At 36.0% G+C, this 24432-nt stretch overlaps 2 protein-coding genes across 5 annotated transcripts; both read right to left on the bottom strand.

Annotated features, from left to right (window-relative positions):
- Positions 1–308: 308 nt before the first annotated feature.
- LOC117134627 lies at positions 309–11846 on the bottom strand. Its single transcript, XM_033294647.1, has 3 exons — positions 11585–11846; positions 9467–9520; positions 309–8774 (listed from the first exon to the last, which is right to left on the bottom strand). Exons 1-3 carry the CDS (start codon positions 11811–11813, stop codon positions 1408–1410), a joined length of 7650 nt encoding a protein of 2549 aa, XP_033150538.1. The 5' UTR covers positions 11814–11846; the 3' UTR covers positions 309–1407.
- Positions 11847–15475: 3629 nt separating this feature from the next.
- Positions 15476–24432, bottom strand: LOC108607368 (probable cation-transporting ATPase 13A3). Of its 4 annotated transcripts, none has more exons than XM_017998083.1 (8): positions 23862–24432; positions 20611–20899; positions 20452–20540; positions 19773–20134; positions 19198–19701; positions 18549–18749; positions 16608–18480; positions 15476–16526 (listed from the first exon to the last, which is right to left on the bottom strand). In XM_017998083.1, the coding sequence occupies exons 1-8, from the start codon at positions 24343–24345 to the stop codon at positions 15898–15900; spliced, it is 4431 nt and encodes a 1476-aa protein (XP_017853572.1). In that variant the 5' UTR covers positions 24346–24432; the 3' UTR covers positions 15476–15897. The 4 variants fall into 4 exon arrangements, with proteins under 4 accessions (XP_017853572.1, XP_017853574.1, XP_017853576.1 ...); XM_017998085.1 differs by having other exon boundaries at positions 19908–20134; positions 23862–24431; XM_017998087.1 differs by lacking the exon at positions 23862–24432 and adding an exon at positions 21992–22007.

The raw sequence follows: 24432 nt of genomic DNA, 5'->3' as shown, positions 1-24432 counted from the left end.
CAATTTTTTGAAGGTAATACCTTAAACTTTTTGTCTCTTACACTTTTTCTGTCGAGTTTTTTTTTTTTTTTTTTGAATATCCTTATACACCATATACATATATATATATATATTTATATTTATTTTTATTTGTAAATAAATATATTTAAACAAATAAATAAATGAGATATACGTGTATGTATAATGTGTTGATTTTTTGAATATAAAGAGGTTTTTAATTTTACAGCATATATATTTATTTGTTTACAAGGGATTATATATATAGTACAAATTTATATACATATTCATAGATAAATTTATAATTTGATTTATACATTAAAATTTAATTTGCATTTAGTGTAAATTAACAGTTTTAAGCTTACTCATTGTGACATCTGACAAAATTTTGAATGGCAGTGAATTCTGTAACTCCTAAATCAGGATTCTTAAAATCGTATCCATGTATCTCACGATTTGCATTCAGTCACTGATATAAGTTTGTTTTGTTTTACACATTAAGAACATAAAAAGAATGCGATGTTGATAATAATGATAATAATGTCCGCGTATGAGATAAAATTTTTGCACTACAATAAAATTTGCATATTTTAAAAAAATAGTTCAATTCTTTTAAGCTTTTTAATATATCATACTTATCTATGAATTTGTACGTGTGCGAGTCTATATTTGCAGCCTAGCATAGAAAGGGATCAGTTCACATTTGAGTGGGTTGTATTGCAGTTGGACTTATATCCTGTCTGCGTGTAAAAGTCAATGTTAGAGGCACTGTTCGAGTCGTGATTCGAGTAATAGTGGATAATAATTGGGTTTCGTGCTCTATACCATGTACCCGATCAATAATATAAGTGTAGGTGCGTGTATAGACTTCTGTTTTGCTTTTTGCTAGTGCTGTCTTATCAGTTTTGAATTGAGACACGTACAATCCTACACAAGTTGTTAAATTATTATTGTGGACAAGACTGCGAATTCTGGTAAAACTCGAAACAATTCTTTCTTCTAAATCAGAACTGGACTTTGAAGAGATTGTTTCTTTGGAACTGTGAAACGGATAACTTGTGGAATTTGTTACTTTATGCTTGAAAATTATAAAACGTTGTTTCTTTGGCAGTGGCTCTACTAATTTTTCGCTGTCCCCTTTCATATCCTGTTCTTCGTTGATGCTGGTGTTGTTGTTTTTGCTATTGACTAGTGTTTGGTGAATAATATCCTGAAGAGGCTTTCGTCGCACGAGCACTTTACGAAATGGCTGAGTGCGTCTCGAATTTATATGTCGCTTCAATCTATTACTTAAACATAAGGGTATCGGTGGCTGACAGGAAGGCGAAGGCAAAGCATCAGGTGAATGTGATGCGTGCAAGCTTTCAGTTGTGACCTGCAACTGAAGTGGGAGCAACTCAGAGAGGTCACTTAGGCTAAAAAATATTTTTGGGTAGGCTTATTATGACTGATCCGGTCCTGCTGAATGTTGAAAATTTGACTTGCTGATGGTACTGTTGGATCTGATAGTTTGGTGGTCTTCGTATACCATACACCAACATCGCCAATTATGCTCTCTAAAGATGCTGTGGGAGTCTTAGTTTCACAATTCGGCTGTTCGCATTTGCTGTTGTCTTGATCGAAATTAGAGCCAATTGAGTTGGACCGTAGCTCCCGCTCCTGCTCGTAATACGGTAAAAGCGATTGCTCTCGTTCACTGGTCTCAAAGTTAGGTGCGCTCGGGGAGCTAGAAAGAATTGCAGTACTCTGAATTTGTACATAAGCCTGCCGCTTCTGCAGGCTGGCAGAGTGGTCATAGCTATTATATACTGTGGATAATATAGTGCTGAATTCACCAGGACGTCGCCCAGAAACATAAAGCGTTATAACGCTGCTTTCTTCTTCATGCACCGGTTGAGCAGATGCTGGTTGTGGCCTTATGCGTTTGTTTCCTTTATGACCAGTCTTCTTCATTTTCTTTCGATTGTTCTTATTCGCGTGTAACTCATCTCCGATCGGCGATAAAATGTCATCGACAACGCCATCGTGTAAGATTCGTCCTCGTTCATGTTCATCGATATCCTGTAAATTTTCGCCAAGTAAAATTTGTGGTGCTATTGTATGAGTAGCCCCCGGTAATTGTGTTAGCTGTGGTAACTGCGGCTGCTGCTGTTGAAGGAGCAACTGTTGCAACAACAAACTATTCACCTGTGCCACCTGGCTAGCAGCGTGAACTTCATATTTCTGAGTAGCTACTGGAAGCGGGGTATTGATAATTGTGTCCACACTGTATTCCGTGGCCGTTATGGTTTGAGCAGTCGTATCGAATACCGTTGTGAGAATTTTTTTACCCTGAAATGTGATGGGCAGAACGGTAGACTTGCCATCAAATATTGTTGTAACATATGTCGATGTGTGAGTGCGATACTCAGTGACTGGCGTCGCAACAACCAAATCTTGTGTGGCTTGTGGCTGACCACCAAGCGCGCTAAGAAGAGGGTTGCCTGGTAAATTGATGTTACCGAGAAGCAGCTGGGACAGCAAAATATTTGCCAGCGGCGCATTTGCGGATATCTGCGGCTGTACAGTAGACACAATATTTTCCACTGAGTACACCGTTGAAGGTAGGACGTGGGAGAAAGATGTCTTCCGACCGCGAATCATTGTTGGTGTGAACGTTACCGATGTTGTGGCGGAGTCATGCAATAAGTACCGTGTGAGCTCAGTCACCCCGGCCAAATTAACGCTTGTATCCTCTCGGGTCAAGTATATTGACGTTAAGCCATTATTACCCACAATTTGTGTGTATTGATGAGCTCGAAGAACCTCGATGCTAGTTTTTCCGGTCACTATGTTTTTATATTCAGTTACTTGTCCATTCACAACAGGAACTGTCGTCTCAGATGGTACCACATGAGTAACTGTGATGATTTCACTTCCAAAATCAGACATTGCGCCGTCCAAGCTATGATCATTGCGATTTCGACTTCGGCTGCTGCCTCGCCCTCTATTTGATACATTAACGTTACTATTACGAGAACGGCTTCCACTACCAGATAAACGCTCCCTAGAAATATCCAAATTATTATTATTGTTGTTGGTATTACTAAAGTTCTTCAAACGTCGCCCATTGGAAGACGCGGAGGAGGTGCCTGAAGAGGCTGATGGTCGTCGCAAAGTAGATGCCTGTTGGCGTCGAAAATTTGATTTTCCTGCGGCGCTCGTTCTGCCGCTGCTATTGGCGGTGTCCTTCTCTCGAAGTGTAAACTGAGTACGCGCACTTGTTGGTCTGGTGGGACGAATGGAGCGATGACTTGATGTGTTTAAAGAACTAGGCGTTGTTCTTTCCTGTTTTGACGTTGCTGTTGCAGCTTGGGACTGGTATCTAGAGCCAAAGCGCGAATTTATTTTTGCCCGCATTTGCGTAGAAGTACTGGACATGTTCTCTATTGGTTCGTTAATGGACTGTGGACTCCGGATTGATGACGATGGCTCCTCATTTTGAATTGTTTTTGGCCGACGAAAGCGAAATTTGCTTCTATTTAATGAGTCCGAGACTTGACGTCTCACGCGTGATTGATTTGATAAATTAAAAACACTGCCTATGCTGGATCGCTTGCGGCGTCTTTCATCATCATCATCATCATATTCATAATCAGAATCGATATTGGAATTGACATCTTTTTCTGTTTTTATTGTATCATCACTCACAGTGTCGATTTGGTATTTTGGGCTCTGATTCACATTTCGATTTTGGGTATTTAAGAATAGACCACGTGGCGGATAAAGATTGTTTTGAGGTCTGGCTCGTGCCTGGAAAGATGATACAGTTGGACGTTGAAAGTTGCGTGTTCGTGGTTTTGCAGTTGTTGTTGTTGTTGTCGATGGTGAGCTTTGTTTTGCCCTCGATGTCAATGGACTCTTTCGGTTGTTGATTGCTAAGTTATTCGTTGAACTTAAGTTTGGTCGAGGTATAGGAGTAAAACCGCTGGGTCGATTTAGGGGTCGGCGGAAACGTAATATAGGATTTTGATTGCGTCGTGCATTTTCGGTTGTGGTTTCATTCTCTTCATTTACAAGGTTTTGCTCATCCGTTGAGTTTTCCACATCATCGTTTAGGTTTTCCAGCCCAATTGCATTCGTAGTTGCTGTCGATGATAGCCATAAAGAGTTTGCAGAAGTGGGTTTGATTCGTAATTTCGAGCTACCAGTGCCAAGCACAGATGGTCGAAAATTGCCAGCACTTGACGGACGGTAGGTTGAATTTATACTAAGACGCCGCGATAATATTGTACCGGTAGCACGCGATGAAGAAGCAAATCGATTTCTGGAAGGATTAAAGCCTGAGCTTGATTGAACATTGCTACTAGTGATAAGACTGAATGCCGCTGAACTTGATGGTTTCAATGGACGACCAAAGAGTCGTCTCGAGGAAGAAGGTATAAGGCTTGCATCATTAGGGTTATTAACTCCACCACGGCGAGACGAGCTAAACCTACCAATTGTTTTGAGAGCTGGTGTGGCCGTTATGGTGGGTGTAATATCCGACCTTGTAATTATGGTAGCACTGCTCGGACTCAAGGTCTTCTGCTTTGGTGCAAATGTGGGCCTGTTACGAGAAGCAAAAGGTCTAATAACAGGTGCAAATGTCCGTTTTTTAGTCTGCAATAATTGTTCTCCATCGTCGTCAACATCTTCTTCGGCAGTAAGTTCAGTGTGGTTCTCTTTTCCCTCTGTTTCAATCTCTTTATTGGTATAAATGCTGCCTTCCAGCATTCCAGATGATTGTAGATTCACAATTTTTGTGGGAACTACTGTTTCATAGTTGGTAACTGAGGATGGCAATAGATTACTCGCTATAGGTATGTCCTTCTCAAATAGGAAGCTTGAAGTACTTTCAATAATCTGCGCATAACGACTCTCAATTATGGTACCAATGACTTTCGATTGGTACAATGTAGTAGTCTTATTGCCAATCCGTGTTCCCTCGATAAGTCGCACAAGTCCGGTTTTATACTGCCGAGGAGCAGCATTGGTTGACTCGATAGCCAAATTCGATTTTTTTGTTTCATTTATGTATAAGCTCGATGAACTACTAGTAAGTTCAACGGGATTTCCTTCGATGTTCAGTGTTGACAAAATTCTTGTCGTGAAATACAGTGTGCTCACTTGGTCTGCATCGATGATATGTTTATAATCATAAAAGAATATATTAGATGTACTATTTTCAAGCATTTTGTTCCCAACATTATTTGTATGCTGATGCTGTGAAGGTGTTGTAGTGACCATGAATTGGATAGTTGGAGTTACTATGTTTGTTATAGTCTCAAATCGTGAATCTGTTACTGTTTTATTTGCTTCATATGAGGTTGTGTAGTACGTATAGGTGGTGTAATATGTTGTTAGCTCCGGTATGTTGGCAGAGCTCATTGAGTATACTAAAGGTGAATTATCAACGCTGGTCATATTGTCAATCTTCTCCCTGACTATATTATCATTATTATCAAGTGAATTTAGTGGGAAAGTAGGTGCAGTTGTTGACATTGCTTCGGAACTATGGACGGTGGAAAATTTCTCAGACTTAGTTAGTGGGTCAATAACATTCGATATTGTCTCCTCTCGACTTATGGTGGTGATCTCGCCGTCCTTGGCAAGTTTTGTCCAATATGTAAATGTTGTAAAATAGGTAATGGGAAGCGATGCATCCTCAAGGCTTAGCATCTTAGTAGGCTGTAATGTTTCTGTAGCAATATTGGTGACAGTTTCAAGGCTACTCACAATATTCGTACTATCCGATACATACATTGTGGTATAAAAGGTGAATGTGGTGAAGCTTGTCTGTAGGAGTAAAGTTGCTGAAGGTAATATTTCTTCAGTGTTGCTCTCTGAGCTCACTTGGTCATCAACCAAGCCCATTTTCTTTCCAATAACTTCTTGCTTACCATTGGAGCTACTTGATCGAACGTCTGTTACTAATGTTGTATGCTCTTCCCGTTGGCCTTCAGCAGCATAATTCGTTATTGCCTTCTCTCCACCTCCTGTAGTTTCCGTTAAATATCCAGTTGGGGATAGTACTAAATTTGACTGGTGTGTATTTGTGGATATGTCTCCTGAAGTGGTTGATTCGGTCACATAGCTGGAAAGAACTTCAGTTCGAGACATTATTTCGGTCTCACCTTCAGCAAAAATCGTTGTATAGTACGTATACGTAGTGTAATATGTCTTCGTGTACTTAATATCATCGAGGTAGGTAGTTTGTTGTGCAATTTCACTGACGCTATCACTAAGACTGGCATGGAGAATGCTTTCCAGATCCTCGGGTATTGTATATTTTGAGCTAGAAGCTATAGTTTTAACTGCTGTATCTTCTGTCCGTGTAATAGAAATATCATTTGCACTTATTTGCCCCACAACATCTGTGTGCTTAGTATATTGCTCATCCTCAGTGCCGATAGTCGATGTTATTATATTTGTAACAACCTCTGTATGGCTCGACACTGTTGTCGATTTACCTTGAAAGAAAGTCGTCAGATATGTATAAGTAGTATACAAAGTTTTGTATAATAGATCAATTTCATCAGAGCCGTTTTCTGTGTCATAGTCTTCGCTATCAAAACCAAAATCAGGCTCAGTGTGATCATCCATAGTTGGAACTCTAATAGTAGAGGCTTCAACCACATCGACACGCTTTTTGGTGAAACTTTCTTCTTTTTGTCCTGTGTCCCCTGTGATGGTCTCTTCTGTGATGGTCTCCTCTGTGACGGTCTCCTCTGTAATAGTCTCCTCTGTGATGGGCTCATCTGTTATGGTCTCCTCTGTGATGGTCTCCTCTGTGATAGTTTCGCCTGTAATGCTCTCCTCATCAACTAAATTTGTTGTAGCGGTATTCAAGTACAAAGGCTCATTTTTCGATTGCATTACCACTGGAATAGGTTTTGATGTTTCAACATGGGGAAATTGGATCGTTTGTGTAGTCCGAATGCAGTAATATTTTGTAGTCTCCTCAATATCGTATGTGGTGTATACACTGAACTCCATATTCTGACTTTTTGCCGTTACTGTTTTGGGTCGTTGCGTTAAAAACATCTGGGTGCTCAGCTTATCGCAATCTTCGCTATTTATGTTGTTGCCGTCTTCATTCACTTCATCTAAAATAGGGAGAGTAACCACTTGCTTTATCTCAGAAAATTTTTCAGCTGCTTGCACAATATCCGAAACATTATTAGCTGTTGGGTGCATGGTAGTTGTATTATCAATATCATTATCATCAACAGTGTTTGATTGTGAAGTATAAGCTGAATCTTCTGTAACTGATTTAGTTTCATCGCCAAAAGTCGCTGATTTTACTAGTTGGGCCCCCTCGACAGTAGACGGCTTCACAAAATTTGCAAACGGATCGTCATCAATAAAAACTGTTGTAGCTCCGTGGACAGGAAGTTTTTCATCAGTTATGTGCGTGACAAAACTCTGATGATCATTATCATAAATATGTTGAGATGAAGTTGGCGATAAAACTTGATCTTCAACCTGAGCCTGAGCTTTGGATAGTGACGCGTATATTTCAAGGATCTCTTGATCAGTTGGCAGCGAAAACATCGGTTTATTATTAGGATATTGAGCTGAGTTTTTGATATTTTGACTGCTTGTACTAATCTCGCTACTTTCAACTGTTTTTATCTTTAAAGATGGTATGCTTGTTATACTTAATAATTTATCTTCCTTATCTTTTGTGACATCAATTGATAAAAATGGTTTGGTTGTTTCAGTTGCTGTTGGACTCATTTCGGGTAATGACTTAAGGTTGACATCTCTTGTAGTCTGAAGATTGACAGTACTAAGCGTCGCCATGCCTTTGATTGAAGTCACATGGCCAGCAATCGGGCTTGCCTGGGAACTTTTGGGGGAGAACACAATTACACTATCACCCACTAACGTTGTGAAATCCGCAAAGCCATAATAAGTGACAGTCGACCACAATCTCTGTGGTAAATTAGATGATTTGACATGTGATTCTGCCTGAGCTTCGAAATTATTGTTTGTTTGTTGCATTCTATGAGACTGGTTTTTAAGCTGATTATGGTAAACTTTTGGAAATCGACCGTCATTATCATCAATATTATACGCCGATGCGTCAAGATCATGAAAACCGCTTGGTTTAAATTGGTTTTTTACAGTAAACGTGGGCAAATCACCAATGGGCAACACTTTGTGAGCAGCCAACCTGCGGGCATTTTCATCAACATGCCCTGAATGCTTCTCTAGCCTAACAACTGACAGGTGCGCCTGATTAGATATGGAAGGAGATTCAAGCGAAGATGTAGATGAGCTGAAAATAACTTTGAGAGGCTGACTTTCACTGCTTAGTTGGATGAAATCTGTGTTACCAACAAATTCATCGCGATTCATTGCCCTTTTGTCAGTTCCGAGGCTATCATCGATAGCTTGCCAATCTAGAGCATCGGCGTTAAACAAATCGTTGTGGCTTTGCAGATATAAGCGGGTGCTAGCCATAGAACGATCACCCACCCAACTGGTTACTACGGACGGCGACAAAAGCCCATTACCGTTATCATACAGAACTCTAGAGCTCTTTTTAAGATATTGCGCATACACACGGCCATTGTCTAAAGTCGTTCCCAAGACCTGCGTCGCGTATTCCGTGGTAATACCCTCTTGTATAAAAGTACGGGCAGTTGATGTTAGAAGTCCCACCTCCGGACGTACTGATAGAAATCGGCCATGACTGTCACCCAAACGTCCGACTCCATCATTATTTACCAATAGTACAGTAGTTATATCTAGTAGCACAACCGCAAACATATACACGCACACATATTTTTTTCGGTTATATATAAGTAAGTCAATATCAGTAATAGGATAGAAAATAGATAACATAGATATTGTATAAGAATATGGTGAAGTGCAGATATTTACAAACCAATGTTTTTAAATGTACAGAATGTACAGCATAGAGAGTTGGTGAAATCAGTAACATATAAAGAAATAAAGAAAAGAAATTATAGAGTTTATAAATAATTAAATGCAATAAAAAATTAGCTAATTAACTAAATGTACACATATTCAAAGTTATTATCCCAGCCCATTCAGGAAATGTTTTAGAGATGGCTTAGAATATATGAATGTTTTATATTGTACACAATCAATCACAAATAAGACAGTATAATAATTAGTAAATTAGTTAAATAGTTAATTTTCACAAAAAAGTATTTTATCAAATACCAAATAAAATAAAAATACATATAATATTTAAATTCTGGCAATATAATTATTATCACAACATTAGTTGTATTATATTTTTATCTGCCGCTACAGATATAGATTTTTCGGTATAGACCTGCAAATTATGTAGTTAGTGTTTTAGCTAAAGGAATAACCAGAATTATTAATGCTTATAGTCTAATATGCTGCATTCATTAATATATGGTGTTATACAAGTACAATTAAAGTAACATATGTACGATTCTCTTACCATCTGTACCTGACAACCGTAGTACTGGAGTTGCCTTGACACTAAATGGCTCATCTGAAAATATGATTAAAGATGCAAATTGAATATTTGTCCCTTGTAGAAAATATCGTGCAAAGAAATTTTTGCAATCATAACGTATAACACTTCACGTAAAACCAGAGACCGTAACGATTATAATTTTTATTAAAAAAATTTAAAAATTGTTTATTATTTTTTTTATTTTTATTTTTATTTTATTAAAAAAATTATTTTTAATTATTAAGATTGATTTAATTAATAAAAATTAAAAATAAATTTTTTTTCTTTTTCAAAAAAAATTATATTGAAATATCTTTTTAGCCAAAGTACCCAGATCAAAGATCGGACTATATATATAATCTACATATTAATACCTTTCATTTGATATATAATAGATAGATATTTATTTATTTATTGAATGTAAACTATATAGAAAATATATATGATACTCGATACCGAAAAAATAAAAAATATTCCTATGCTTGATTATCATTTGCACACAATTATGTATACAAATACATACATATGTATGTTATGTACAATGTACATTTAAATAGAGATGCGCTCTAAAAAAGCGAAAGCTACCAATACATACTATACATGCTAAGGCAAGTGTGGTTTTAAAGAGATGTCTCTCCTCTCGCTTTTTGTATGCATACATACATACATATATAGTTCGGTGTCTTAGTGAGTGTAACTAAAGTGCATCTTTAAGCATTTAAAAAACCTTCAATAGCCTAAGTTTCTCTAGAGTAACAGAATGTATGCGGACACAACGACTTCTGGTGATGCTGCTGCTCTTGAACAGCAAAAAGAAAGTAGCATGTCCAAAAAAAATGTCTTCTGAGAGATTAATCTTCACTGCCAGCAGCTAACGAATTTTTCTCATCTGTCTTGACACTTTTTTTACCTTATTCTTTCACAATTGACCAGGAATATGATTTTATAATAGAAACTGCCATTGTTAAACTATCAACTTTGGAGTCAGAGCGTTTTGTTTATTCAGTGTTGAATAATAATGGCAATGTGCTCTGCCACTTGCAGTGAGTTTTTCTTACTTTGTGAAAGCCGGTTAAAGCGCAAGAGCAATCTTTTTACATAGCTTATGAAAAGTAATCGTCACATCGCATTGCATCGCATCCGCGTCAGCATCTGTAACTGGCACACCCGCTGTCCAAGACAGAATAGCCTTAGAAGTAAAACGGACATAAATAAGCAACAAGTCAATGACATTGTTCAGGAAGCTACGATATACATACATACATATGTATGTACCTATATAATATGCAGACCAATTATATTTCTAGAACGTACAGATGGTATATACAAAGTGTATTGTTTAATTGTATTGGTAATAGCAATGAATAAATTTTATTCCTATTTTTTTTAGCAACTTTAATGAATAAAATAAAAAGGAAACTACAAATTTTAGTATATTGTATAGATAAGGCGCAAGCACATTCGCCCGCTTATATATACTACATATGTATATGTATATAAAAGAAATAATAGTTTGGATTTCCAATAACCTTACAACATACAAAGTTATTCACAAAAGTTTCTACTGTACTTTGTTTTGTTGTCCACTTTTTGGGCCAACATCCAATAAACTAGTCAACCAGCTTTCTCCTCTGTTGAGCTCGTTTGTATTTTATTTGTGATAATATTGGGCAATTGAAATCGAAGCTACCTTGATGCTACACATATTCATATACAAAGCATATACATACATTTGTAAATACACAGAAATATATCTGTGTACAACAATTTTTAAATTTGCATTCAATTCGATTACCTTTGTGGTAATATAATATATAACTATACAAATTTCGTTTTATATAGACTCTAAAAGTAAATCCGGTTTGTCAACTTGCGTATCTGTACCCTTACTCAGATACACGTAATATTAAATGACAATATCGAGCGTAAAATTTATTTAATTAAATCTTAACAAGTTAATTACACATTATATTTACGTTTTATATAGTATTTGTGTAAACTAGTATTATTAATGAGGTTGTTTCAACAGTGTAAATGAAGGACTATAATTTTTCATAAATGGTAATCAAAATGTAAGAGAGAGCTTACTTAAGTACGTACCAAACATTTCAGCAGCTGCAAAATATGGTGTAAGCGTCAGTGCAGCAACCAATAATATATACATATAGCTTAAGATTCGTGGCATCGTAAAAATCTGGTTCCGGAGTCGGATTAATCTTTGATTTTGTTTTTCCTCGATTATGTTGATTTCAAATGAGTCTTGTAACGTAGGAGATTCGTATATTTGTCGAATCTTGCTGTATTTCAAATTTAGGCAAATCTTTATCATTTTACCACAGATACATAATACTTATGTACGTTAGCTCAAAGCATTTGCACCTTTGGTTTTTTTTTATTGCATTTGAGTTTTTATTTTATTAACTTAATTTTAGTTTTGAATAACAGCTTTGTGCTTCGAAACTGAAATTTATGTATTTTTTATATTTATATGAACACACATGCGTATATACCACATACTATATTCTTTAAAAGGAAGTAAAATTTATATTTACATACACATATGTATTTATTAGTACAGAGTAATTATGTATATGTATATACATAAGTAAATAGTAATAAACATCTGCACGTTTACCTTTATTATCACTTGTCGCACTTGTTGTCTTACAACTTTTGACATTTAGCTTGAAGTAATTGAGATAGGGGCAAACGATTGCGAATTGTTTTTGTTGTTTCTGGTGGTAAAAAGAAGGTAACGGTGAGACTGCTTATTGGCTCAAAGACACAAACACAACACATACGCGCAGCAAGAGGCAATAGATATGTACGTGGGAAACTGGCACGATCGGTTTATACACAATGCACATATACATATATGTATAGCATTTATATATGCATAAATTACATATATGTACATATATACACTGATCGGTTATATATATGTTGTCATATTATTCACATAGTTATGCATATGTATGTACATATGGTATTCAGCTTTTTTGCGCTATTTCACGAACCTAGCTTGCAGACGAGAGGCAAAGAACTAACTCTTCCTCAGACGGTTGCCAGCTCAAAGCAAAGCATGAAGTTGAACTCACAGTTGAATATCGCGGCTTGTGGTGTGAACCGAAAAATCTGGTTTGGCTGCTTTGGTGAGCTCTTAAGATAAAGCCAGTAGCGGAGAGCTGGAACCGTATTTGGCAAGGTAAACCGATCTACAAATATCAGCAGAGCCGGAGTCGCAACTTAATTCACCACGATCAGCTTCTTCCGCTTGCAAATTTCATATATCAAAGCATTTTGTACATACATATGTACATACTTACATGCTTTAATTTCCCTCAGAAATCAAAAACAAAAAAAAAGAAGAAATTTACGAGAAAAATATTTTTCCAAATACGGAAAACACAAGCCTTAGCATAGTTTCGAACAATAACGAAAGATTTCAGACTGATAAATAACTTCAAAGATGTGATTGCATGTGTGTGCTATCTGAGATTTTCTAGTCAAGGTGTATGAAAAGCTTGCTGCACCCAACTTGAATACACTCTGGCTTTAAGAAATTTCTTTAGTTTTTAAAAAGTTTGTTTTTTTTTTCTAATATTGAGTGCAAATAATGTAATTACTACGACAGTTTGTATAACTTGCTCCTATATCTCATCCCAATCGCCAATTTCTACCAAAAACACGTACATATTTAAGCCTGTAAAATCTTTAAAAATTACCAAATCCTTGTGATTATTATTATTTAAACTAATATTAAATGTAAAAAAATACATTCTTTTCTGCTAATTTCCTCTCCGAAAATAGTATAAGCCGGAAAATACAAAATAAATAAATCCATCACAAGGCTTGTAATGTTCTCGACCGATACCGAAAGTTTCAGAATGCAGTTATACACATTTTAATTTCCCATTTAGACAGCACTTGTTGATGTACCATCCAAACGTCGCTGCCGACTCAACTGTAAAAATGTGTTGTTTACTCGAAAACTGTGCGGATATTTGTGCATCGATGCACTAATCAAAGTCTAAGAACAAGTTGTCGCTCTACCGTTCTACTTTCTTCAATGCTACTTTGTGAAGCTTGGATTACCCTAAATTTATTAAATACGAAAATGTACGATAATTTAAAATTATATAATCGTTTATATATATCACATACCTGTGGGCTTCGTTCCTATCTCCGTTCGTTTCGTGAGCTACGTTAACGTCGCAGTATAAAGTCGGACCGGTGAATAGGTATTCTCTAAAATACAATTTTTTCCGTCTTATATCAGAGTACGTTATTGCAGGAAGGTTTTGTATTTTGTATCTGTATTTTGTAGATAACGAATAATTTTAGGATTTCCGGCCCTTTTTCTCCGCCAACTTTTGAAATTATCCTAGTTATCAAAATATTATATTTTGACATATTTTGATAACTAGGAAATTTCTCCTCTCTACTTGTTTTGAAAATTTATTTATTGAGAGAAAATTTAAATTTAAAACTTGTTCTTCGAAGAACCTTAAATTTTTTTTATAGAGCTCACGAGTTCTTATAAGTTGAGCTGTACAACGATCACCCGTAACCCGTCAGTTAGGACGATATTTTCATTTATAATAATTGATCAACCATTATCAATAAATCAATTAAGCTAGCGTTTATAATAACAGACATTTTAACTTATTTATTTAAAATTGAAAAACTAGTAAGACATTTTACGCATTATAAAAGATATCCATCCCAACTCAAACAGGGTCTGTGTCACCTAAAATATGCATATCTCACAATCAGCTATGTTAATGAGAAAATTTGCACGAAGACTGAAATGTATATTTTTAATCAATTTTATGTATTTTTATATTGAATGGAAAACATCTATTGCTTGCCATTTTCCTACAACATTCCGTTATTATTAAATCATTTATTGATATGAATAGCAATTAATTATATGTAAATTGTGAAAAAAATATTTTTTTTTTATAATAGAAAATTAGGAAGGCACAGTTTCAGTAGTACCAATATCGATGCCGGGAATCGATCCAATCACGCAGTTAAATCAGGTGGGTACACTCATGCCGTTCTCTGATACATAAGTACTATAATAATTACCTTGTTTTGTCCAAATACTTACTTACTCAGTGATTTAAGCGTTACTATAATTTTAATTAATATTTTAGCAATGAAATGGGTCGCTGTAAATTTGCTACTGAAAAACGTTTCTGTACTGGTCCAATAAACTTTTTCGATACTCTCAAACATAAACATCATGAAACAAGTGGACAGTTTAAAGTTGGGCGCCACCAACATTTAAATACACTTTGACTGGGTATTCGCAGCAAGCACAACCTCCCACGCATGCACTCACAAACACATACACACAAAACAGCTAACTCGTCACAGCTCGCTTTCGCTGTAGCGTCAGCAGCGACGTTTTTATGGCGCGTCAGCACGTGCAACCCGCTGTCTATATTGAAAATTACAATGTAAATAATTCCTAAGTTATTTTTAATCCAAGTCGATTTGAAATTTTTCACAAACGGTCGAAACCATGACTAGCAATTTTGTGATTTATTCAGATTTTAAAGATTTTTGTACTCCCTTAATATATAGTTTTTTTTCGATTTGCGGGGAATGGGGGGAGGAAAATAAAAAAAAATAAAATAAAAGCGTAGTGTCCCTGGGATTAGGAGCACTACAATACCGAAATTTGGTTGCTCTAAGCTTTATTTATTCTGAAGCAAACACGCACTCCAATACAGACGGACGGACGGACAGACGACATAGCTATATCGACTCAGCTCGTCGAGCTGATCAAGAATATTTATACTGTATGGGGTCTGCCACGCCTCCTTCTCCCTGTTACATAGATTTGGGCAACTTCATAATACCCTTTTCCATTTTTTACAAAAATGTCAAAGTGTATAAAAATATATTGAAGAATTAAATGTTAGTAAGATAATTTAAATTTATTATTTATTTATTTTAAAGTTACTAACTTTGTAATCGAAAACAAACTTAAATAATTAGTTTAATAAGTAAAGCGCAGATAGCGTGAATTATGTGGTTGATAGCAGAGGTAGTTGTCTTTATATTATGAAAGTACTTCTATCACCACATAATTTCAGGAAATACTTTAATAAGTACAAATGCACTTCTAAAAATTGTTCATTTATCATCGCATACGGTTATTGTAAAAGTTCTTAGCTAAGTACAAGTTCATTTTATAATCTACAACATGTTTATTATTTTTTAATACATAAATATAGAAATGTTTCAATTTCTAGTTTTTTCTGCTTTGCTCCATAAATGGGGTCTAGAGTCATGTACTATGGGTATATTTTATATTTTTTATCCATTTTGTGTACATTACACATGTGTTTATGTGCACATAATAATACACATAATGCAGCATAAGCTTTTGTTAAGTATCATGTGATTTTTGGCGCGATATCCGCAGTCTCAAAAAAGCTAGGAAACTCATTGTGCTGAGGATCCAGATTTTGTTCAGCACTCAAATTTATGTATGTCGGCTGTTGTTGGTCTAGGCCAGTTAGAACGTGTGGCTCGTATATATCTGTTATGGGTGGCCAGTTATCAAATGTATTGATGCTGTATTCCAATTGCATATATTTGCGATTGGATGTCTTGTGATTTAGTTCACGTTTTACCTGCCACTTTTTGAATACCAAAAATTCAACCACAAGCGATTCGAGCAGTGTATGAATAATAAAGGCAAGAGCTCCGTATACCAGCATAATGTAACGAAATTTCATTTCTGGAGGTACGATAAGCTGGAAAAAGCTGGACACCCACTCGCTGGGATAGACAACTAGATAAACTACAATGCAAACATTCAACAGCAGTGTTAGGCACAGCGGCCAGTTAGACCAGATGGGTTTGCGATAAGGTGCACCCTTGGAGAAAACAAACGCGAGTATAATGTATTGAAAGCTAGATATTGCAAACATCGTGTAATTCTCATAGCACCCCAAGTGATCCTCATTATTGCTGGGTTGAAATGGTGTAAACCAATTTTGCTGGTGCAACTGAAACCAACCTGGAAAAATGGCACAAAATAAGAAATGTCAATCCAAAAGCAAAGACAATCATAATAATGATGAGAAAATAAATCGCTTACCAGCTACTTGGAATGCAATCACCACGGCAAGATGAAGGAGCAATGATGCCAGTGGTGTAGGTGATATTAGAGAACTGAGAGGGACCTGTTTCACCAGCTGGCCAGCATAGGCTTCGGTTTTGCCAAAAAAGAATGCAAATATTGATATTAATCCCAGGTCGATATATAGGTACTGTTTATCTGTCAGATTCGATTCAATGGAGTACAGTATCATCACGGATATGAACTGGACCAGAGAATATGCAGCCATGTACTTAAATATGCCGAACGAAGTGACCAAGGCCGCGCGACCCTCTTTGATGACCCTTGGTACAGCCGCAATAGTTGGATTACGGGATGTAAATGGTGATGCAATTGAGGATTCAGATTCGCTCAATGATATACCAGTGTGAGCAACCTTCAAGGCACCGCAATCATTGGCACCGTCCCCACACATTGCCACATAATAGTCTAAATTCTGTAGCTCCACGACTAGAGCTTGCTTCTGATCTGGCGACATGCGTGCATAAATAGCTCCACGCGTCAATATGATTTGCAACTGATGAGGGAATTGATCTCTAATCACTTGCCACGTCTTTCCATCCATGGCAAACACATACTGACGCCGCCAGTTGCCGTTTGCAGCCACGTGTCCATTCTTTGCATTCGCAGTTGCGGTTGTGGATGAGGGGTCAACGCCAAGTTCCATATCGTCGCCATCGTTGTGAGTCCACGTGTCCAGAGTTTTCACGCTAGTGAGGCTGTTGCTCTCGGGTAACATGCTTGTGGCATAGCTCGTGCTTTGTACTAACGAATATGTCGATTGCGTTAGGTCCACATTAACAGCGAATGCATCTGGCTCACCTCTTGCTTGTACATTACCATTACCACTCTTATTTGCATGGTCCGTAGATGAGATTGCAGTGGTGCCCAGCTCGAGCGTATATTGTAGCTCATACTGTATATGAGGGTCTGCATCTAACTTGCCCAGCATCTCGATAGGCACTGCATGTACTGTAACCACGGCTTGGTTAGAATGCACAATCCCACAGTCCCGGGCAACGCTCAACGCTGTCAATATATTATCGCCGGTGACCATAATTGGGCGTACATTCGCTATATTGAGGGAGTTTATAACTGTCGTCGTGTCAGGCTTCAGCCGATTCTCAAGTATAACAAATCCTAGAAACTCCAGATTGTGTTCGACATCCTCACGCGATAGTCGCTGTACCTTTGTGTAATTAAGTTTTGAACTTATTGTTTTGTGAGCAACGGCAATGATACGAAAGCCCTTTTTTGCATACATGGACAATTGGTGTGTGTAGTTATCCGGCATGCTATTTGGTTTACAGAGCTGTTGCAGCATCTCGGGCGATCCCTTACAATATACACTAAAACCTTGGGCGCTCAGGCATCGCGTTATGACAGACATCCTCTGCAAACTGGAAGTGAACGGGAACTCCCGCACAATTCCATGGTCAAAGTTTAGCTCGGTCTGCGATAAACCAACGTTGGCCAGTAGATCATCCACCGAACTCTGCCGTTGTACATTCCATTCGGCTGCTGGCACTGAAAACGACGGCTTTTGATTGGCTATGTTAACAGGTTTTGGTTGTCGAAGTATGGTTGGGTATATTAGGCTATATTTTTCATTCTCTGGTATATTATTCGAGTCTTCGAGTTTCCAGCCCGTTGAATCAAACATTTTTAGATCCAGTGGATCTCCCATCATTTTGCCATTCATAATTGTAATCGAATGACAAGTAACCATGCTAAAGAGAAATGGCTCATTTGGCAAACGCTTTACATCCTTCAATGGTATTTGAAATTGATTTGTCGACGATTTTGGCACAACCCCCCACATATCCAATCCATCCTCTGTCAGCGTACCAGTCTACAGTACAAAAGTATGTTATTGAAAAGTCTAAGAGATTTGGTAATATGTATATATCCAATATTTACCTTATCAAAACAACAGCAATCAATACTACCGGCAACGTTAATTGAGCGAGGTGATATGCAGTAAATCTCGTTATTTTTCAATCGCTTTTGCGCATAAAAACGTCCTACAGTCATGGCAGCAGGTAAAGCTGGTGGAACCACAATGGTTATTAAATCCAAAGATTCTACTACAATTTTTATCGGATCTGTTCCACGCAATATCTGAAAATAATTAATTATTCATATACTGCGGTGCCACAAAATTGAAATAAAACACAAACCAAATTCAGCTTCCAAATTCAGTTTCACAGATTCATCTTTTATAGGTAAAAGTTACATTCTAAGACAATATTTATTAACATTAGCAACTCATATCGTAACTAAATATTCCAAGCAATTAAATCTCAAAAGTTCTGCACCTACGATTTAGTTTACATGACCAATGAATCATTCAATTAAAATTAAAATTGGAAAAAATCGCTATCTATTTTAAGCAGAATTCTTTTCAAAATCAAAAATATATTTTAATTATTAATGAAGGTAGGAAAAACTAGAATAAAAATTCCTTTATGCATGCGAGTAATTATTGCAATAAAATATATTAATAAGTTTACATACTACGTATGCATATACGTACATGTAAGATGTATATACTTGGATGTAAACTTACCTTTGTGACTAGTGTATATACGAAGCCAAGACAGGCAATGGCTGCTAAGCATTGTATAAACTTATATGAATCCTGTTCAAACTTATAGTCCACCGGAGGTGGATATAAAATTGAGCGTATAAGTCCGCCTTTAGCCGTTATATTTCCTGTATTTATCACAAATGCTAGAACCTTTTTGGATCCAATGTAACGAGTCTGTATGACCTTGGTACCGCAGAAAAGTGTGTGTCTAGCGTGCTCTTTCTTGTCGAATATAATGTCTCGTTTCATAGGCAATGGCGTTTTGGTAACCGGAACACTTTCGCCCGTAAGCATCGATTCATCAAGAATACAATTACCGGATAGTAAAACAGCATCGCATTGCATAGTACAACCAGTTGAAGGTATTTCAATGATATCACCGGGAACTAAATCTTTCGTGGGTATTTCGTGGGACACACCATTAGCACTGACCACCCAAGCGTTACCAGTATTTTGCACGGTTTGCTTCAGAACGTCTTGATTCTGGAATTATATATGCATGCAAAGGTGGGATTAATAATAATAATATTCCATTGATATGTACCTTTTTTTACCTTTTTTGTTTGCACAATGGACATGATTATGCCGAAGATGGACATAAGCAAAATCACGCAGGCGTAGTAATAATAGTCATATGTGAACCACAGAACAACTGAGAATATTTGAAACACATAAAATGGATTGAGTACCTCTAGAAAGAGCAGTGTCTTCACATTGCGTAGCGGTATTGTAATCTCATTTTCACCAAATACAATACGGCGCGAAATTTGCTCCTGTAAAGTAAGGCCTCGTTGATGATGAAAATAGAGACAGGGAACGTTTGTGTCTAAACCATTAATCTTGCTAAACATATTGCAAGCGTTGTCCCAAGCATACACCAGTTGTTTACAGCGAAATATCCTTAATGTATGGCAGCCTGTAAGAACCAATCATTTAAGAATAGCGGATATGTCAAAAAATATTTGTTAATAGCAGTAACAGTAAGCAATGAAATATATGATATTATACTAACTACATAAAAAAAATGCGCTTAAGGCGAACACGAGTTGAATTGCCATCGTTAAATAACTTATAGACAAAAATAAATTCTTTTCTTTTTAAACTGTTTACCTTAAAATAGTTTGGCAATAGTTTTTAGTGATTTAAAATTTTATTGATTATAGAAGGATAAGCTTAAAAGTTTTACTCAATTACATTTAATAAACAAATATTTTATTATACAAGATTACATACTTTTAAAGTTTGCCGAATTAAAGTGAAAAGACAGATTCAGCTTGCTGTCATCAAAGTGTTCATCCGGCAGTTGCTGCTCTAATAATTTTCTATAAGAAGTTTCATTGAAAAACAAAGTCTAAGATAAAGGCCAACAAGCTGACTTTTAATTATACTTACTTTAACTGTTCTACGCTTAGAAGACGCACAGGCTTAACGTGGTAAAGTTTGTGCTTTCCCTGGTAATCCTCCTCTATTAGCACTTGTTGTGCCTCCTGCAAAGGGCATGGCTTGCAGGTTGCAAAAAGGTACCAATGACGCCACCAATGTAACACCAGTCTCAATAGTCCGCCACTTAGGCAAATGCATACCCAACATAGTATTGTGCGCAATTTGGAACGGCGATAGCCGCATATTTTCATCTGGTCCGATTGGTCCTGATTTAATACTCCTATGCATTGTTTCACATCTAAAACAAAGAAAAAAAATAATACATACAAAAAGCGGGTACTATCATAAACCATCGTTTAACATATATAGTTGTAGTATCGCACAAACTGATTTGCACAGAGGTTCATCTGCGTACCTCGTAATTTCTTACAATTCATCTTTGCTTAAACAGTATCATATATACATATATATATTTATATAGATATGTGTTTAGTATTTATGTTCACTATGATTCCTTTTTTTCTTTAGAAACATTATATGCCTAACGTGATACTAATTTAAAATTATGATCTACGTATAAGACTGGAAATAGAAAACCTTTTTTTTTGCTAGAAAAATGACTAAGATTGTCATTATATCATACTGAATAAGCTACAAAATTTTAAATATTAAAAACCATTTATAAAAAATCTAAAATAATGTGATTAAATTAGAAATGTGTCTACACGTGCCACATTCACTGGTAACAATTGTTTCTATCTTAAATTTTAATTGGCACCTAGCCAAGGCAATACTTGAACAATACTGACTTAATCAGAATACTTAACTTTGTGACACAATATATATGTACATATGTAATATTAATATAGACATGCATTCATATATTTCTACATATACGAACATAGATAAAACAAGCTTGATAAGTAAAGCTGGTGAGAATTATTTACTACTTGCAATTACACAAATACATATGTTCACCGTGTATTAATGTCTTTGAGACAAAATCACTTTTTTAATAGTTTGTTGTTCTTTTGAAGAGAATAATGAGTTACTCTTGAAAAACAGATCCAGTAAAAGTAAGAGCGAATTGTAAGAAGTGTTATATAACATTTAAAAGCCTTGATTTTGAATAACTTTCTTATTTGTCGACTATAATTAAATTCAACAATACCATTATAAAAAAATTTTTTTAGTTTTTGAAAATAAAAGATTATAAAGAGTTTACAAAAATTAGGATCACATTATCTACCTTAACTTTTCACATTCCGAAACTCTTTCAAATGCTGTAGAAAGACATCGAAATTCACTAATACTTCGAAAATATGTGGCGCTAAGCAACAAGTAAGAAATCTTAGTCAATTAAGGAATACACACACATACAAAGACGTACATATATGTTTACGATTAACGTATGCTTGTGTGCAGATATCAGGCGAACACAAATAAAATAACCGGACAAGTGTCTGTAGTAAATCAAATACACAATGTTTAACAGAGTTTAGTTAGATAAGAATAAAAGCTCTGACAGTTTTGGTACAACTTTTTTAAAAGCACTTTACATTTTACCTTGTGACTAAAGCTCGTCCACGTTTAAATGTCCATACAACACAAGCATATGCAAAAGTGTGTGTACATATATTGAAGCATACAGCTACATTATTTTATGATTACTTGTCACGCACATAAATATTTTATAAATTAACTCGCCCTTGCCCTCAATCGTTGCATACTCCGTGAAGTTAGATAACGACCTCGTGTTTACTTGACCCGAAACCTATAGATAACTGCGTATGTACATATGTATATTTACATACTTGCATAGCTAATAAAACACCTGTTTATTATTTTTTAATCGCAAGTTGAATTGAGTTTCTATTTATTTTTCCATACAAAATAAATTAGACTGATAAAATTTTCACAAATAACTGTAGTTTCTCTACATTTCATACATACATACTTGAAGGTCCATATAGTATTAAATATACAATTGAAATGCAAACTGTATAAAAGAACAAGACACTCAAACACAAAAGCTAACTGCAATAACGATCCAACAAATATCCACTCTCGCACTCTTTTGGTTCACTTAACACAATGTATAATTCAAAACTGAGCGAACAAAACACCGTACTACGGAACTAATTTGAGCTGAACCGAACTAAACTGAACTGAACCAATCCGAGCCGTTCCGATCTGATTCGATCTTATGTCAACGACACCGCGCGCGTAATCATCAGCACGATCCACTGGCTATTTATTCAGTCTATAATAATATCTCATGGCTATCTATCCTAATCTCATACGAATCAATACAAAGCTGTTCTTAATTTAACATATCTGTTAGCAAATTAAAAACCTACATACATATGTACATAACTAGGACTGATTTATAGACATGACGAACAGTTGTTTACTTAAAACGCATACAATTGTGGTGCTTCTTTTCTTTCCACCACTTTTGATAAATAATTATAAGTAACATTTATTTTGTGCGTAAAAATTTGAAACTCTGTTGAACAGTAATTAGAGACCTATAAAAATATTTGACTGTATTTTAATTTTGCTAACACGATAACAAGATTTGGCAACTGGTTTGAAAGTCAGATTTTCTGGTTATTGATAAGAAGTCAGCAAATAACAAATTTTTATTTCTTTTTTTACTATGGACAATCGACGGAGAGTCTTTAAAATTTATTAATCTAAAATTCTTGAATAATTAAAAGAAAACATGTGGACAGATTAATGTTGGGCGCCACCAAGTTGTAAATACACTTTGAAAAGCAAACACACGCATGCACTCACAAACACATACACACAAAACAGCTAAAGCGTCACAGCTCGTTTTCGCTGTACGTCACACGAACGCCCAGGCGCTGCGTTGGCAGCGACGTTTGTATGGCGCGTCAGCACGTGCACCCCGCTATACATATACATATGTATATTGAAAATTGAATTGAATGAATGTAAATAACTCCTAAGTTATTTATCCGATCGTTCTGAAATTTTTAAAATCCCGAAAATTTCAGAAATTCCACTTTAGCTCTGTTGATAGAAACATTATTTTGAACTTATACTATTTTCAGCAATTAATAAGCAAGAGGTTTAAATAATATAAACTACTCATTGTGTTGTGTAATATTTTTTGTAAATTAAAAAAAATAAAAGAAGATGGGTCAAAAACTTATAATCTTAGGATGATGTGAAAGATGTTAATACACAAAACACAAAATAATGAATTCTAGATAGAGAATTTTAGTTACCTTTTTGTAATAATTGAGAGTTTTGATGGTCATCATCATCAGCATTGGTGGCAAGATTGTCAAAACTGGAGATCGCGAAATCCTTATCCTTTATGCTCAAAGGTCGGTGCGTGTTCGAATAAGTTGGACTAGCAATTGGGCTGGATGCTGATGTTAAAACTTTTAACTTTGGTTTTGATTTTGTTGGGGCATTGAAGTTGATTGGCGGAGTAATAGTCTTGTTATTATTGTCAATAACAGGACTAGATGAAGGTGAAGCTACCTCCTTAGGGACTGGCGCTGAAGAGTGCCACCAGTTGAGTTTTATTTGATTGTTTCTTGTTGCCATTCGCGGGCATGTAATTGTTTTTGTTTCAATCGGTTGCAATTTCTTTAGGGTTTTAGCAGTCTCATAAACCTTTTGAAGTGGCAGCAGTTCTGTTGAAACAGATTCTGCAATCAAGCAAGCACCAGTTCCGTCTTTACCACTTTGACAGTGAGACATTTCAATATACCCCGCTCCAAATTAATATTAATGGAATTATAGGGTTAGCAATATTTGTTTTCTTGTTTAGATGAGGGTTCTTTAATA

Source organism: Drosophila busckii, chromosome 4, assembly GCF_011750605.1.
Source record: "Drosophila busckii strain San Diego stock center, stock number 13000-0081.31 chromosome 4, ASM1175060v1, whole genome shotgun sequence".
Lineage (NCBI taxonomy): Eukaryota > Metazoa > Arthropoda > Insecta > Diptera > Drosophilidae > Drosophila > Drosophila busckii.
This window is presented reverse-complemented; position numbering and strand designations above follow the sequence as displayed.

Coding starts and splice junctions, on each gene's coding strand:
- LOC108607368 (XM_017998083.1), bottom strand. CDS start 24,345: ATGTCTCACTGTCAAAGTGGTAAAGACGGAACTGGTGCTTGCTTGATT. Junction 20,900..23,861: donor CTCTCAATTATTACAAAAAG/GTAACTAAAATT, acceptor TCTTTGTTTTAG/ATGTGAAACAATGCATAGGA. Junction 20,541..20,610: donor CTAAGCGTAGAACAGTTAAA/GTAAGTATAATT, acceptor AACTTCTTATAG/AAAATTATTAGAGCAGCAAC.
- LOC117134627 (XM_033294647.1), bottom strand. CDS start 11,813: ATGATAAAGATTTGCCTAAATTTGAAATACAGCAAGATTCGACAAATA. Junction 9,521..11,584: donor TGCAGCTGCTGAAATGTTTG/GTACGTACTTAA, acceptor TCATATTTTCAG/ATGAGCCATTTAGTGTCAAG. Junction 8,775..9,466: donor ACGGTTGTCAGGTACAGATG/GTAAGAGAATCG, acceptor TTGTGCTACTAG/ATATAACTACTGTACTATTG.